An 18,246-nucleotide genomic window follows, 5' to 3' on the forward strand; every position below is an offset into this window, starting at 1 on the left:
TGTTCAGTTATGCATATTTTTTTATACACAATGTAAGTGTCACGCAACAGAACTCACGGATTATAACGGTTGAAAAAAAAAAGTAATTAAAAAAAATAGTTAGAAAAAATGCAAAAACATAACCGCACACAAAAGCCACGTGTTTTCGTTATCAGCTTGGTAGTTTTCAAAATGAGAATTGGTATTGCTTCTTTATCAAAATGCACTTTATTTTCTTATGATCGCATCAAAAACTAACTTCACCTGAAACAACGCCTTTAAATTCACGTAATAAGCTTTGTACTCATCTTATTCCACGTGAAAATAGCCATCAAAAGATAGACAACGTCATGCCCGTTCTACAGTTCACTGCATGGAACAGAACAAAGCACAAAGTCTCAAGGGCAAAAGAAAAGGATCAAAACACGAACAAATGAAGGCCGGGTTCGCTAGTGAACAAACGAGTGCCTGGATTGGCCAGAAGTTATGGTGGGTGGTTGTAACAGCCTATTGCAACGGACAATCGTAGACCAAGTAAAAAAAAAAGTTGCAGTTGCCGTGTGCCTTAAGAAGCAGCCTTTTAGCAGAGTCATTCGGTAACGGTACGAGCGCATCAAAACAAAGCTTTGTTTGAATTGTAAGCAACTTTAAAATTTCCAGAATTCGTAGAATTTTCCCTGACATTTCCCGGAATTCCCTGACCATTTTAATTTCCCTGACATTTCCCGGTTTTCCCGGTTTTTAGTCCTGTAGCAACCATGATTAAGCAGAAAACTTTAATATATACACTATACACAAAGTTTTCAAAAAAATATAGTTTTAATGTTTAGGTTAATAAATCCTGTTTTACAGTCACAGTGCAAGAGCGTGTCCTCAGTGAGGTGCTTCTTAGTTCCAGGGGGCCACCAGGGCCCCACAGGATTTACGCCCATGCACAAGGATGTCAGTACAAGAATCGGCCATGGTTTTTTTTGGGAGTGATTTTGGGAAACCACGAAGAACTGAGACCAGGATTACCGTACCTGGATTCGAAACTAGGCCTCTGGTATGCTAGTTCAGCATAACTCACCACTGTCTCTAGCTTTGGGTTGTAATTTCAGGGATGCAAGCAGATGTGCAGTCAAATGACAGGCGACAGTAGCAGAAGCACGAAGTCTCACCTCGGCACTCGGGGAGGAGCCTCGCCACTTGTCCACGCAGCCCATGAGGTCGTCGCTCCAGCCGTCGAAGTCCGCCTCCACGCTGCCGTGCCGGCTGGTCGCCGTGTCCTCGTCCCCCAGGCCGAGCTTGGCGACGCGCGTCGCCCGCAGCTTGTGCAGCCAGCGGTCCACCTGCCGCGCCACCTGCCCCCGGATCAGGCTTTTGACAACCCACCAGCGTCAGCCTTACCAGAGGTGCTAAACACTTACCTGAGCCATCTGTAGTAGGTCTTCAAAAGGTTTCAGTACCAATACCAAAAAAAAATTACGTTTTGCAACTTTAGCTAGCTCAATAACTTACAATACTATAGACTATACAACCAAACACGAAGTAGGAGGAAAGAAAAGGGTCAGACAGTAAAAATGACAAATGAAGAAGAAAGAATGGTGGAGATGGAAGAAGAGGAAAAGGTACTGTGGGGTAATTATTTTGAAAAACAGCTGAAACCCAGACACAAGTAAGAATGAAGAAGAGACAGACAGCAGGAAGTCACATGGAAAGAGATAGAGGAAGAACTGAAAAGAATGAAGAATTACAAAGCTTCAGGAATGGAGAAGCTAACAGTAGAAATTATAAGAGCAACAGGAGAAGTAGGAATTCATTGGCTGTTTAGAGTGATGAGGTGTATTTGGAAATACTGAAGTAAATGAGTAATAGTGCCAGTGTTTAGGAAAGGAGACAGAAAAAGATGTGACAACAATAGGGGGATCACTTTGATGTTCCACTGTAAAAAGGTGTATGGGAAGATCTTGAAAAAGAAGATAAGAAGGGGGATATGAGATTCAGTATTAAAAAGAGTGAAGTAATGGTCATGATGAGAAAAAAAAATGGAGTTAGATGGTGTTTTGTTGAACCACGTAGAAAGTTTCGATGAGATGGTGCAAGAAAGAGCAGGAGGGCAGGACTTGAAAAAGAAAGAGATAGTATGGCCATGTCCTGAGAATGACAAAAGAGAGGTTGCCTAGGAAAATGGAGTTAAAGTACACTGAAAAAGACCACAAAAAGGGTCAAGGAGGAGATGGGAAGAGTAGCTAGTTAAAGGAGTGCAGGAGAGTGGAGAAGACTCGAAACAAGTGAAGGATGAAGAATGGGGGAGGTAGAGAGGAAGACAGAGGCATTTTACTTTGCTGATGCAACCACAGGCTGGAAGCCGTTGATGATGATGATGATGATGATTTTGATGATGATGATGATGTTGATGATGATGATGATGACTATAGAATAAAAGACTTCCTTTTAAACTCATTTCATGTTTCCAATGAAAATTGAATCTGTTTTTTTTAGCATTGGCATTATCTTCATACATTTTCCTCTCATACACATGGATGACTTGCACATTTAAATACCCGGTTTTCCTTTCTGACAGTTTTTTTGTACTTTAGAGTTTATTTTGAATGCTATCACACACTATATAGACTGTATTTGTAACACAGAAAATAATTCACATACAACGCCATTATCAACACAAGCAGAAACATAAAGTGTTTAGTAGCTGGTGTGTTAGCCAACTGTAACTAACTGAACTCACACACAAAATCAACAACACCGATCGATACGACCTGAAAACAACTGACTGTCATGATGTCAACACTCCAGTTTGTTATCTAAGACAGTCAAATAGTTAGAAGATGTGTCATGCCATGTAAGACACAATCTTGAAAATTTTTAATTTCCACACGTACTACACAGCAATCAAGTAAAAAAATTTAGTTTGAAGTGTGAAAATACTTAGTATAGTAATCTCATTCACGATTCCATAGTGGCATACAATAACACGTATAAACTATGAAAAATTTGTACATAGTGCTTGGCAACTCTGCACTGCGTGCCATCAGCGCCACCAAACCAGCCATGCATGTGCAATTATTCTTAATTCTGATGTACTGAACACATTTCCCCTGACCAATCCACTTTTGTAAAGTAATAAATGATTATTTGTCCAAGGTTACAGTAGCCTCCATACCAATTCTCAGTGAATAGGCCTAGCAAAATGTTTAAACTAGCTAGTTACAGTACTTTAAAGCTGCGACACCAAAATTAGGGATAGGTCGATTCCACAGTTCTTCGATTCTGATTCCACAATTTCCCTTGATTCCAGGTTTGATTCAGATTCTAATTTCCAATTTTACTTCCTTTCTGAATGAAATTATGGAAATTCAAGCACAAGGTTAACGTAAAGAATAACCCTTAAGAAGTCTAAATATATGTACATTATCTGAAAATTTACATTTGAAAAGCTTGTAAGTATTGCGAAATACATAATTCAAACTGATATAAATCCATGATTTTGTGTTCTTGTGAAATTCCTCTCTCCTGCCATGATCTTTTAACAGTCCTGATTGTTATGTTTCAGTTGATTTACTTCCGTGAACATTTACATTTAAATTAAAACACTAACTGACCATGTAATATTATCTTTTTATCGTGATTCAAATTCATAATAGATTTAATAATAATGCATGTTCTCATGGTAAAGCCAAATGAAAAGATCAACACAAATGTGAAAACAGTGCATTTTGAACAAAAATTTGTTTACATACAGTTATGCAAAAAAATTAATCTATGGCATAGAATTTATTGACTTCATATTCACATAAATCCAATTTCTAACTAACTTTTTCTAAGAACTATTATTTATGTAAAAATTTCAAATTAGCTTTAGTATACGAAAAACAAAAAAAAAACAAAAAACATTAACATGTTTATGAATAGGTTGGTTGACCAGCCTACGTTAGATTATTTACTTCAACGTGGCGTCATGATTACTTGTTTACGTTATAAGTGAAAGATATTTAATGAGTGAAGAGATAAGTTCAGTTAAGGTTGTATTCATGAAATAAAACTGTTCTGTTCCAATCCAGCCCTCAACTCAGCTGTGAGATTGGTGTTGTTTACCTCTAGTTTCTCGGTGAGAGCAGTGTTGTTTTTCTCTAATTTCTCACTAAGAGTAGTGTTGCTCTGCAGCAATGCCTGCATCAATGTTTCAAGTGTCACTGGTGGTGGAGTCTGAGTGCTGTCCTGGGGTGCGGCTGTGTGGATGACAGTGTCACTTAGGTTTTCCTGCTCCATGATTAGGGGAGATGTGGGCCGCCCTAACCTTTCCTCACAGGTGACTGACTACAGGCGAATTCCCTGCAGATGATGTAGGGTGTGATTCACTACTTGAAGTTTGTGCCGTAGCATACTCTTCGCCTACACTTCGTGATCTGTCCCTCAGAAAGTAAATGTTTTGCTCGCTGGCCATATTGGTGTGCAATGAAGTAATTGACAAGATAATGTGTTACACAAATAGTACACTTGCACACAATACTGGGATGGTACAGAATTTACACACATAAAAAAAATGTTGAGGTATCCCTTAACCTCAAAATCGGCCCCACCGTATGGGCTCCAAATTGTTCTGTAGGGCTACTTCTACTTAGGCTCCACTTGGGTCGCCAAATAGTTCTGTGCGGGGACCTTGATGAGTTTTAGGCCCCACACACTAAAAACGTTGAGCTGTACTAAAACTGTGTAATAAATTTTGTTTTTACTTGAGTGGCTTTCCACTGGTAATGTTGGTATCAGGTAGGCAACAGTTAGGTGTTACTTAATTGGGGAACAAACATACATAAACATACACTGGGGTAGACGAAATTACAAATGACATAACACAACACTTTGAATATAGAATATATAATTATTTTATTCCCAATGTAAAACGATTTCAAAATTTTAATCTTATTAATATATTTAATTTAATTACTATTTATATCCAAAATAACAACCTAACTTACAATTGACATCATATGAACTCAATAAAAGTTCAATTACCAGGAGTTATGTTGCGCACATTTAAATATTTTCAAAAGTCTTTATTCGGGTTCGTTGACACTACACAGTTTTAATTAATGTTTTAGGGAACTTAAAATCAATTTACCTCGGCTAGTTAGGTTCAAAATGTCATCGGCAGAGCTCAGAGCCTCTCATCTATAGGACCACTGAGTCTGTTAATTAGTGTGTAAAATCGTAAAATTTATCTCCAAGTATTATTTAAATCATATGTAAAATCAATTTAATTCAGAAAATCAATGTTTATATTAAGTTTCGGCGACGATGTGACGTAAAAACGGGAGTTGCGTGATTGAGTGCATAAGATGAGGACACAAAATCTGGGCACTTTTATTACTCACGTTATTCACTCCTATATTATTTATCTTTTTAGATAAATCCTATTCCAATATTCTGGACTCCCTAATGGTTCATAATTATCATCCTCTATCCGGGATGCCTGATGCTAAATAGCTAATATTCAGGATTTATATTCGCCGACGTCACGAAGTTGCCGCTCATTCAGCTGGCCATTAAGAACTCTCTTTCTTACTAGCTTCTCAAATAAACCAGTAAGACTCAACTTTTAAATGGTGGCCCGTGATTGGCCAAAAAACCAAATCGGTTACTTAATTTCTTAACGAAAACGTGAACTCCGAAAGCAACAATTGCGCGGATAACAAAATTTCACTTATAATTTAAATAAACAAACATTAAAATAATAATTTACATTATAAATAAACGGCATTAATTTTACCGTTCACAGTTTCCAAGTCCATTAGTCCTTAGAGGGGTGTCAACAATACCTAGTTCAAATAGTCCGGTAAAAATCCAAAGAATCACTTTTCCATAGACATACATAACTATAAATTGCCGTTTTCTGAAAATAAATAATATTATACATAGAGCAAACAAAATAAAATAAATCGTAAATAATAATAAATGATTAAACTGTCAAAACAAACATGTTGCAGTACAGTATATACAGGAAAGCACCAGTACAACGAACTTCAGTTAAACGAACACTTCACTTAACCGAACTCATTGTTTGGTCCCGCCAAAAACGTATATAATAACCTTGAATTTTATTTCATCTTAACGAATTTTACGACGGTCCGTTTCTTCCTGAAACAAAAATATTCACTTGAACGAACAACCTTGAGGCAAATTTTGAAAAAATTACCATCCAAAAACTTGTACTTTATTTTTAATTTTCTTATTCAAACGTAACAGCGTGTACGTAAACAAAAACAATAACGGAACTAGTATGTGTGCGCATGTACTGTCGACATGAGTAGATTAATTCTCGTGTTTTGAAATAGTAATGGAATGGTATTACGTCCGTTGTACGATACAAATAGTACATATTCTCGGACTTTTCGTTTGTTGGCTACTTACATCACGATAATTTTTGTACGGTACTTTGGCTAACCTGTGTTGTTTTAATTTATTTCTTGAAATTCATTTTTTTCACCATATTGTTTTTGTCGTGTCTACAGACGTGAAATTTTTTTCCTTTTTTCAATAGTGTTGTGTTCTTCAGTGCCGGTTGTGGGAAGCCTATAACTCACGTAGTTTCGGTTCCCTGCAAGAATTTCCGAAGATTTCCGAAGTTTTGCGTTTTGGTATTAACGCCACTTCAGCCGCTAAATCAACGAAAACAAGCATGTTGTGACTAACCTAATCCAACCCTTTGATTTTTTTAATTTCAATTTTTGTGAGAAATCCAAAGTTGCACGAACGTGGTAGGAAACCGAAACTACGTGAGTTGTAGGCTACCGGCCGGTTGTAGAAATGAAGCGTGTATCTGGGGGATAAAAAAAAGAACGCAATTCTTCAAAACTTTCGACCTAAGACCTAACTATTCAAAAGAATGGCCATGCTTGTCGTCTTCAAATGTTTTGGAACACCACGCGTTTTGTAATGTATGCACGTTTGACTTTTCGATTGCACATGGTGGAAGGGATGACTGTAGAGGGCACATTGAATTAAAGAAACAGGCAGAACATTTTATAGTCATGACGAGCAATAAATCAATATCGTAGTTTTTTCGCTACATCTGAAAAAACGAAAGTAACGAACGCAGAGTTATTGTTTACAAGTTCTTTTGTTTGTCTTCTGTTGTTTGTTTATAAGACAGTTCTTATCCAACCAGGATAAAAGAAGCAAATAAAAAGACAATTGTTGTTCAAAAGTATAACTTTGAATACTTTGAATTGAAGGTTGAAAATTTCCTGTAAAATTAATGACATTTCTTACATATTCAGATGATTGTATTGTTCAAATAGTTTTTTTTCTTCGATTCATTAATTTTCATTGTATTCATATACATAGGCCTACATTTTTAATTTTTTTTTGCATATTATTGTCCTTTGTTTTCTCTTGTGTGTGTCATAATTCCTCAGGAAAAATTTATTGTGCATGATTTACGCGTACTTTTTTCATATAATTGTCATTACTGATGGGTGTGATTTGAGGTTGGCAGCTCTGCCTACAATGTGTCTCCTGACCATAGACAAAGCATCAGCAGAGAGTATGTGAACAGGTTCTTCAAGCGGCCATAGACTAATGACTGAGATACTGAACCTTAAAACACTTAAGGTGTTTCATGTGTTTATCGGTATACATATTTATAACAATGCTTATGTTTCAGTATAAAGAACTTCAGTATAACAAACTCAACTATTTTTTGGTCCCTTCATGTTCTTTATAGTGAAGCTTTCCTGTATTACAAAAATCATCTAACTCCGTCATATCATAATTACAGATATTTCGTTAAGTTTAATAAATCTCATTGCCTCGAACAATAAAAAATAAATTTTTACTACACGTTTATTTACGTTTTGTCTTTTGTTCTGTCTTTTGTTTAGTGGCCTTGTACATTACCTATAGCCAGAGATGTAAAATAGATGGCACGCAATCAAAATACCACAAACAGTTGCAGTGGATTCTATGACAATCGATCTTTTCGAGTCGTAGTAGCGGTTCAAAATCGTGGTCCCGATACCTTCTAGTTTTTATCACTGCGTTTTACAAACTCGTTATGGGCATCTTTGGTAACATTATTCGTTTGTTATTTGTATGTGACGTGAAAAGTGAAAAAGTATTTATAATTTTATGTATTCAGTCAACATAAATAAAATCACATGTGCTAGAATTGGTTTTAGTCATTCTTATATAATTATAGTGAGATGGCGAGTAGGGAGAAAAAAAGTTAAGTGTGGAAACATTTTTCTATAAACTCAAGTGAACAAAATAAAGCAGCATGTTTACATTGTTAAACAGTAATTTCTTGATGCAACCTTATGTGATTGTCGATAATAATGCTAGTTTTTCGCAACAAAAACTTACCCATTGTAAATTACAATTATTAGACTGTAGTTCAAGTTGTTTACAATAACAAATATAAATAGAAGTTAATTTAATTTACACTTTGCAATGACTTAATAGTGTATTTTATATATTTTTATACTGTTATTATAACTGTATTCTCAATTTTACCTTATCTTGTTATTAAATTCACATGGGAATAAAAATTTTTGTGTGCATTATTACACTTAAAAAAATTTCTTCATTATAATCGGTAACTGAATCGGTATCTGCCGATTATTGCTCTCATAATCGGTAATTGATTCGGTAATCGGTAAAGTCATATCGGTGCACCACTAAATTATAAATTGTTTGGCGTGCTTCTGTACACTCACTTTTTAAATGAACGTACTTTCCTTGAATATGTTTTGTTTTTATGAATAACTTTACCTAATAAAAAATGCTTCTTTCACATATTCATCGCACCCCTACTTTGCAAACTTGATTTTTGTGTAAAATATGCAATTATTATGCGATAAAACACGGTATGCAAATCTATTTTACATCCAAATTATCAAGTTTTTATGACCTACCATACTAAATATGATACAATTTCGTATATGGTACAATTCCTTCTTACAACTTGAGAATCAATAATTCTGATTCCAGGTAGAATCAATGGACTTGAAGCACCGAAGGATCGTCATGTCCATCCCTAACCAAAAAACTTTCAAGCAAAGTGCCTAAATCAGTGAAGAGCTGCACATAATAGCCCCAGTCAAGTGAAGAATATAAGAAGTTAATGGTGACAAGAAACGAGACAAATACCTGGTTGAAATGTTCGGCATACTGAGAATTCCCCAGCCCGAAAACGGCGTACTTCATGCCTTTCAGCAGCTCTCGCTCAACTCGGAAGTCGGTCGCGGCCTCCGAGATCCACTTGTGGAACCACTCGGCAGACTCCGGGGGCTTGCCCTCCGCATACGTCGGCAGGATAAACACACACAGCGATCTGCCGGATGCCTGCGAGCATCAAGCACTCTCACATTAAATTTTTTTTTTTAATGAAAACATAAAGAAAATTAATATCTTAAAGTAAAGAACAGCCTAATTAGTAATTACACTCAAGAAACATTTTCACAAATAAATAACATTACTAATACAAAAGTTCATGTATAACAAAACACACTTCATTGGCCAGCTATTTTTAGTGTAACACTCTTGATAAGATGTTTATTCATGGAACTAATGTTCTTGCGTTGTTAATAATTTGTCATGTTTTTTTTTAATGTGACCATGTTTGCTTTAAATTATACCATCGACAATTAGTAATAACTGATTTTTTAGCGATTGATTTCAAAACTGTTCAAAGTAGACTGCATGGCTTCCATCTACTTAAACCCACCATCTTGTTCTTTACAAAGATCAACATTCACAAGATAGCAGAAAAAAGATAGATAGAAAAAAAAAATTTTTTTGCTCGATTGCACTAAACTTTATTCAGGAGATTATGGTCTTGAAGCTGCTTTGAACAAAAGGTTGAAAGATGCTCAATAAGAAAATTTTCCAGTAAATGACCCAATGTTACAAGCAAATGCAACACATTTTGCATTGCTTATGGCTTATGGACATTAAAGATTTCCAAGCCAGATGATGTAGGTTGCACTACTTTCGGGAATGACGTGGTATATCATGGAAAGTTGTGTGTGGCGAAGATAAAGATGTAGACACAGACACACAAACCAGTGCAGGGAAGTAAAGCTGGAGAGTATTTTTAAGTATAATTCATTGTAAAAAAAATTTCAATGCTGCTGAGTCTGCCTTCTTTTACAACCTTCTACCTAAAAGAACACTGCCATATGAAGATGAGAAATGTACTGGGGTGAGGAGGAATAAAGCAAAAGAAAACCTATCAGTGTTTTTTTGTTGCAATGTCTCCAGAACAAAAAAATGGCGGCCATTAATCATTGGAAAAACACACAAACTCAGGTGTTTCAAGAGAATGTATCATCTCCCTGAATATGTGCATGAATGACAAAACAAACTGGCGAATAAAAAAAAAAAATAATAATAATAAAGTTTTTAAAAAGATTGAATAAAACTGAATACTGAACATTAGCTCCGCATGGGCTGCTGTGTTTCAGCATGCACTCTCCAACATCAAAAAACTACCGGCAAATAGGGATCCAGAATCTCACCTCCTCGGGAAGCTTGTCTTCGGGTTCGTACGTCGCCAAGTCTATCAACTCAGTCGGCAGCGAGCGTGCCTCTGCACTTTTGGCCAGCTTTACACTAAACAGCTGTAACAAAATAACATAATTGTCCAGACTGTGCAACACAGCCAAAGGACAGTTTTAAAAAAAAACTCTCACAAGAAATTAAATAATCAGTGTTGGGAGTAGTCAATTTGAAGTACCTACAAAATTCCTGTAAGGCATAGTGGCACAAAGTACTTGTAATGTAAAATGTTATTTAACTAAGTGTAACATGAAATGTGGAAATGTACACTAGGTTATGAGATTAAAAAGAAGTGAAACAAATCATAGAGATGATTGCTGAAGCTATGGTTTCCAGCATTCATAGTGGACATTCAAAGGCATCTCTGGCAGCAATGCACTGTGACGCATGCATGTGAACTGTGAGCGTTGCTTGTACAAGTTTTGAAAAAGTCATGGCTTAACATATAAAATGTGCTGAAATATATACAACAGTAAAATAAAGTTAAATTATTTAAAAGTAGGTAGATAAAATAATCATGAAAATTAGTACTTAGCTGTTCCTCCATTTACAGTCTTAATACTTTTTAAAAGACAATCTAGTGTTGTAATACAAATTACCAAAGGTTTTATATACTCAAACTACAGTGTATAGTAAAAAAAAAACTCCCATAAAGTACTTTTGCTTGATTATTACACTCCCATTAAATCCCCACAAAAGTTAATACATATGCATACCTGCCAACTTGTTAGGAGTGCAAGCAGTAAGATTTCCAAATTAACAAATCTATAGCGTAAATCAGGCGCGATGTTTAAAATAAGTGATCCGGAAAACACGTGTTTATTTTGCATTGATAACACCACGTCTCTACCCAAAATACGAAAGTTAAATAAAAAGTTACTGTAATTTATTAAAACTTCATTATCATGGAGACCTTGAAAGTCACGCAGCCTTTCCTTTCTTTTGGAGCTTTTTTCCAAAAAGTAATAAATGTCTACAAGTATTTCTTCCACCCTCACTGGCAAACTTGCAGAAGCCTTTTCTGCAGCCAAATTAATTAAGTGGCACAGACAACCTATGACTACAAAATTTGGCTGCTTTTCTTTTAATACAGAAATAACACCATTTTGAACTCCAACCATAACTGCTGCATTATCACAGCCAAATCCTATACAATTATGAATTGGCACATTCATACTTTTAAGTTCTGATAGCAATAACTGCCCAATATTTTTACCAGTAGAAGCACCTTCCATAGAAGGTATGGCCAAAACACAACTAGTTACTAACCTGCAGTCAGGGTTGTAATAAGTTACCACAAGAGGATATAACTTATTTATTACTTGTGTCATTGCTTCCATCAGTAGCTAGTGTATATGGGCCACTTTGCAAGCACTTTACTACTGAAGTAGTAGTATTGGAAGCCATTTCTTTTACTATTGCTGCAGTTTTAGTGCGCCCACAGCTGCACATTTTTGCGATATCAGACCCTGGTAACAATTTCGAAACAAATGCCCGGCGTGGTCGGCGACGCTGAATGGAAGGTTATGTTCCACTAAAAAGCTTGTAAAATAACATTCCACCCTAATCACATCACTGTCACTGTTACGGTTTACTGAAAAGAAACTACTGATTTTTTGTTTTCTTCTGCAATCTTCGCGTTATTTGCATGTTTCAAGCTCTTGACGTGATAGGAAATGTGCTTGCCGCCATGGGAAACATTAATGTCGCAACGACAAACACTACAAAACGCAAAATTAGAGCCTTTTTCACTCTTAGTAATGAAAGGAAATAATTCTGAGTAAGATGACCGAAACACCTGTCCATATTGTTTTTTTACTACTCATAGCCATTATGAAATCATATCTTACGTTTCGTACAAGCGCTAACGTATAAAATATTTACCGCACTCGTACATAAACGGTTAAGTCGTTATTACTCGTTTCCAGCCAACCTGCTGTGTACCAACAAAACTCATAAATATTAATTTCATCACTCTTCCGCACAAAATATTAGCAAGATCAGTTGCCATCCAGCCTGCTGTGTACCAACGAAACTTACAAAAATTACTTTCTTTTCAGAACGATTTTTCTCCGACTCCATTATTCTCATATTATCGCGGACGCCATGATGTTAAACAATAACAAATGCTGCTCAAACGGTACATTTATATGGGCACTAAAATATTATAGGCCTACTGCATTTTTGAACAGACAAAAATCGTAAGATGTTCCGAATTTCCGTACAATCGTAATATGAATTATTTTCCGTACAAATTACGGGAAAATCGTACAAGTTGGCAGATATGCATATGTCACAAAATAACTATAAATAAGTCAACTATCCAATAATGATGCAGTAATCACCAAATTTGTGTTATCTAGTTCTGGAAACCTAAAAAATTAATTTTTAGAGAGTAACTACAATCGTAAGTCAGCCAAAAAAATTTATTAGAAATATATACTTAACTTTTTACAAATAGTGGAAAACAGGCAGCAAATATCTGTTGAATGAATTTGCTACAGAACACAAAATGCAATGTTTACATGATGGAACACTGGAAGAAAATGTCCCACATAAAAAAAAGCATGAAAATGTGATAACATAGGTGGTAATGTTGAGCAGTAAGCTCACGGCATCACTGTCCCGATGGGGGAACAAACACCACGAGACTTGCAGTAGCATACCTCCATACCTTTGACTTCCCAGTGTGTGTGGCAAAGAAAACCTTCACGACTTCAATGGTGCCGTCTAGCGTGCGGCACTTCTGCTTTCCCGCCTTACTGCTGCAGCACTTGCCACTCTTCCCGCACGTCTTCTTCTTCTTTGTCGCGGCGCTCACTCGGACAGCCTCGGCCGGCTGGAGGGGCAGGTCAGCAGGCTCCAGGGACGAGGGGGGACCCACCGCCACGGTCTGCTTGCGGAACGACCACGCCCACAGCACAAATACTGCCGCCACCGTCAGCAGCATGGGCAGGAACAGCGTTCCCACCATGGGCACCCCGAGGCACAACATCTCCCCGGCTCCTGCGTTCCACGACGCCTCACTGCGACAAGACAGCCACATTCATCACAAGTGACTCACAATCTCATGTACTACATGGATTGGATTAGGCTTAATGTATCGTCGATGTGTCCCTAGAGACAATCAGGGGTGAAGAGACAGAGAATGGAGCATCGACTAAATGAATGGTTGGGGACAACAAGAACCTATATCCATCGTTAGTCCATTATACTAAAAGCAACATGCACCTACAAACTATTATCACGAAGACACATTTGGTTAGTTCATTTGAGTGTAAGTAATTATGTAGAGGGTGCATCAGAAAAAAAAAGCAAATAAACATAGTGAAAGAATTATTTTAATACTTGACATTTTGTATTCTGTGGTAGTTCCGAAGGAGAGCCTTGTCTGAAGCAGAAAAAATTTAATATCCTAATTTTTTTAAATACAGAATTTTAATAACTTCACATGTAAAAAGCCATTAAAAATTAATAATGTAAATTTTTTTGCCTTTATAGTGTGACTGAGACTGTTTCCCATGAAGAGTTCCCTGATTGTTGTCTCCGCCTGCTGTTCTCTTGATACTAGCTGAAACTTGTACCTGCGGTTCTTCAGAGATCCTTAGCAATACAGTGTAGCAAAGACTTTTCTAAAAGACAGGGATGTTTAATATCAGTACGTTACTGCCAGGACCAAGACTGTTTCCCACCCTAATCGGTTTTCCACCCTAATTTGTTACCTATTTCAAATGAATATTTTTTCATTACTATTCAATGTTCTAAATTATTCACTTGAAATGGACAACAAATAGGGATGGAAAATCAATTATGGTGGATTAAGGTCTTGGCCCCAGCCGCCATTACGTACTTAAGTACATTAAACATACCTGCATTTTAGAAAACAGTTTCAGCTAAACTGTATTTCTAAGTATCTCTGGAAAACCACTTGTTCAAACACAATGCACATTCACAGAATGGTAAGAAGTATTTAAATGCATTTTAAAAATTTTTTTTTTTTTTTTGCTGAAAAATAGTAGGCCTATTCATATACCAACTACTCGTTAAAACAGTAAACTACTTGAATTATCACAATGTCCTCTTGGCAAAAGATTCAATATAGTGCAGGTAATTTTTAAAAAAAAAACCGCGATTCGGGAATTTAATTTCTTTTTTCCGGAAAAGTGGATCTATTTCAGAATTACTCATTCCATAAAACGTCAAAGCCACAAATAATTGTATTATTGCATTACTTAAGCCAAAATATTTCCCGGTAACATGTTTATATTCTGAAAACAAATAGTACACAAGAAACGTCAAGGTATGTATCGACTTACTTCACTAAACTGAATGAAAAAAAAAAAAAGAAAAGAAATTTACTACAGTTCGTACTTTTTTTACAAACAATGTTATAAAATATTTTGGATTTAACCTTTGAATTCCGAAAATGTCTAACCTACAAATTGAATTTTAAAAAAAAGTCCTTATTATAAATTACATACCTAATAAGTATTTACGGAAGGACAAGACACCACACACATTTCTGCATCCGTCTTTTTAAGGGTAGTTTACGTGTTTTATTACAGCATTTTATACGGACACGGCAAATGCACAACTATAGTACACAACTGTGCCTACGTGACAAACACGGTCTTCGCCATGGCACCCGAATATATAAATAAATAAATAAATAAAAAGCTCCCTTCCTACTGAAAGATTTTACCATAGAATGTATACGCCATAGATTATCACACGCACACACATTCACATTCAGTCACCCACAAAAACATAAAATATATACACTCCGCACAAAATCGACTTTGCAGACATATTATATACATATACATGGTTACATGAGAGTATGTAAAGTCGATTTTACTTCTTTTATCAGCAAATTTTTGCGCCATATTGGTTAGATTCCCAAAACATAAGCTGAAATGAAATTTTTGCATTGTGGAAACCATGGAGTTAGGAATAAGGAAACAGTGACACCAGTACAGCTGCCTCCCCGTCAAAGCTATCAAGTTTTTGCGGAATGGGTCTCGGGGTTTGGGTTCGGCCAAGTGGTGGGAGGCAGGGGCGTGTCCGTAGAGGTGATCTTTGGGCTGTTTAGACCACCCAAGACGCCTTACACTATAAATGATACACTCCGCTACGTAAGTGTGTTTTTTTAATACTTATCAACCTTTACATGGTGTTATCCATCCCCTGGCTGCGACTGTTCAAGGTTGGTGAACTCTGCGCATGCACGGCTGTTAAGACCTGCAAAATTTTGTTTTTAATTTATCAAAATTTTTGAGGTTTTTTTGGCAGGATTTTTTCCCAAAACAAATGGACATTTTGGCGAATTTTGAGGAATTTTGGGTAAATTTTGGCACATTTTGGAGGTCAAATTCAAGGTCAAGGTCTAAGGTCAATGTTACGGTCATCCAAGATGGCCGCCATGACAGAGCAATCGGTCATTGACCTGGCTCCCGGCTCCACACCCAGAACCCAGTCCCAGGACCGGCTATACTTCTATTAACCTTTATTGCCGAAATTGTTGTTGTAATAAGCAATGAAAACCACATTACATTTTCACTTCACTTTATAAACAGTGGACGAAACAGTTCACGTGTAGATGACTTGTAATTAATTTTAAAAACTGGTATTTAGCTATAAAGTTTAAATATAATTATGAACAAGTTTTCATATAAATAAACTGTAATCAAATATATATCATCAATTATATGAATCACCATAATTTTTTAGTCAATTTGTAACATTACCTATTTTTACTGCACTCGCCGACAGCATAACGGAACACAGCGTAACGGAACAATGAGCATAATGGGACACAGCATAACGGTACAATGTGCGTAACGGGACACTTTTTCGTGCGTGCAGCTGGCGTTCATCGATTTATTAGACGTTGTCACGTCAAAAAAAAGTTAAAAATGAAACCATGCCATAATATTTCAATAAAAGTAATTTTATTTAATGATAGTGGGAGTAGAAAGGGAATATTAGTAATCAGAAGTTTGATGCCACCTTGGTTAGGGTATTATTATTTATAGTTTGACAACATCTTTAATGGTACCTAATAAAAATCAACAACAGGTCTCCAACAAACATTCACATCAAGCATAAGTGCTATACTTCGCTGACTGTAATTTTTTTGGGATAGCCTTTATTTAGATTGCAAGGATTTCGAATCAAACTCAAAATTCTTTCCTTGCTCTGGAGAATTGGCATTAAGACAACCATTTGAAACCAAATATAATTTATTTGCATATTTTAACACATTGAATAAATATGGAAATTAAACAGCTGTATTAGATTTATTAGTAACAAACTTTTGTACACTCATATAAATATATAGCCGCTTAGCTTGTTATGATGAAAGGAACAAAAGAAGGGGTCAGCATCCGAAAGTTAAGATATACCTACTCTTCAGAACTGCCAGATCATCTGTAAGCGCGAAATGTGTAAAACTGACATTTACTCAATAAAGGCTAGGTTAGCGGAGGTTTTCTTTTATGTCAACTCTTCTGTATTGACGTCGTACCGACCATGGCCTTTAAGCCCGTGCTCCGCACCGCCAGTACCGTATCCCGTTTTCGGAGCGCGCCCCTTACCCAGCCGGATTGAGTCAGGCGAGCGTCCCGGGCGTGACCCCAATAGACAACAAACCTTATTAAAAGTCACCGCGGCCACTGGCCTTAATTAAAATGTCCGTGACTAGGATCGTGTCAGATTATAAGAAATCCAACTATTACAGCTCACAGTGAGAGAATATGTTGATAAATATAGTCGCCAACTTGATGTCACATTTTAAATAATTAAATACACTAAAACTATTGTTAAGCCTTAAGCACCCAATTACCAGGTGCTACATTTTAATTGGGCACCTGGAACATGTTTTAACTGGTAATATAGTAAATTTAATTAATATATGTTTTTTGACGCCGACTCACAAAGAAGAGAAAGTTTCTCTTCCTTGCGAGGCGGCCATGTCCGGCAGTCTCGAACCACTCCGCGCCGGGAACAGACGTGTGTCCGTGGGCAGCATCCAAGTTTCTTTCATTTTTATTAATTTTTATTCTATACTAAATCTTTAAATTTAAACCTCATTAATTCATAGCTGCCCACGTCGACTCGGCGCGTATTTTACGGAACCGGGCCTATCCCGACCGTCTTCATAGTGATCCCGTGCGGCAGATCGTATCACTCACGTAAGTGTTTCGCCTAATTTAGGAGCCCGCTCATAGAGCCCCCCCTGCACCCGTTAATGTTCGGCGCTGGCCGTCTCCAGCGAGCATCGACCCGCGTCCCGCGAGACTGCCGCGGTAACCGTCAGTGTCGCATAGTGGTATGTTTTTCTGTGTTAGTGTTGGTGAGAATTTTTGTAGCGAGAATGAACCGCGGAGCGGACTTGTAGAGTGTACCGTGTACCCACATGGACCCCCGGTGAAACTCATAAATTAAACGTATTCTCACCAACTCGTGTACATTAACTTTCCGTAATTCCCCGTCCTCCACACGTCCGAGCGGCCTTCACAGTCAAGCGTAGAACCATTCAGGTTACATTCAAGCCGTGTACCTGGCGGGGCACGCGGGGGCAGAGTACCCACGACCCCACACCAACGGCCTAGCAGCCCGCTAGCCTGGCGCCCCTCCGGACAACCAGAGCATCGCGACGCCCGTAGCGCCCGTCAGGTACCCCCCGGGCCTTTCACATAGGTCGGGTGA

At 37.2% G+C, this 18,246-nt stretch overlaps 1 protein-coding gene and 1 long non-coding RNA gene across 4 annotated transcripts in view; one reads left to right on the plus strand and one right to left on the minus strand.

The window, feature by feature from the left end:
* LOC134527582 (S-adenosyl-L-methionine-dependent tRNA 4-demethylwyosine synthase TYW1-like) overlaps nt 1-15,241 on the minus strand; it is a 72,964-nt gene extending 57,723 nt beyond the window's left edge. For 2 of the 3 annotated variants that reach the window (XM_063360395.1, XM_063360394.1), the window contains exons 1-5: nt 15,018-15,241; nt 13,211-13,562; nt 10,497-10,598; nt 9,127-9,321; nt 1,140-1,322 (exon numbers count right to left, since the gene is read on the minus strand). In XM_063360395.1, coding sequence (XP_063216465.1) covers nt 1,140-1,322; nt 9,127-9,321; nt 10,497-10,598; nt 13,211-13,531 — 801 coding nt within the window. In that variant the 5' untranslated portion in view covers nt 13,532-13,562; nt 15,018-15,241. Of the gene's footprint in view, nt 1-1,139; nt 1,323-9,126; nt 9,322-10,496; nt 10,599-13,202; nt 13,563-15,017 lie in introns of those variants that run through there. The other variant, XM_063360396.1, reaches the window with a different exon arrangement.
* LOC134527583 (uncharacterized) lies at nt 420-3,461 on the plus strand. Its single transcript, XR_010074224.1, has 2 exons — nt 420-616; nt 1,080-3,461. It is a non-coding gene; the product is annotated as an uncharacterized LOC134527583 (long non-coding RNA).
* Nucleotides 15,242-18,246: the final 3,005 nt, after the last annotated feature.

The sequence above is a fragment of the Bacillus rossius genome, chromosome 1, assembly GCF_032445375.1.
Source record: "Bacillus rossius redtenbacheri isolate Brsri chromosome 1, Brsri_v3, whole genome shotgun sequence".
NCBI lineage: Eukaryota > Metazoa > Arthropoda > Insecta > Phasmatodea > Bacillidae > Bacillus > Bacillus rossius.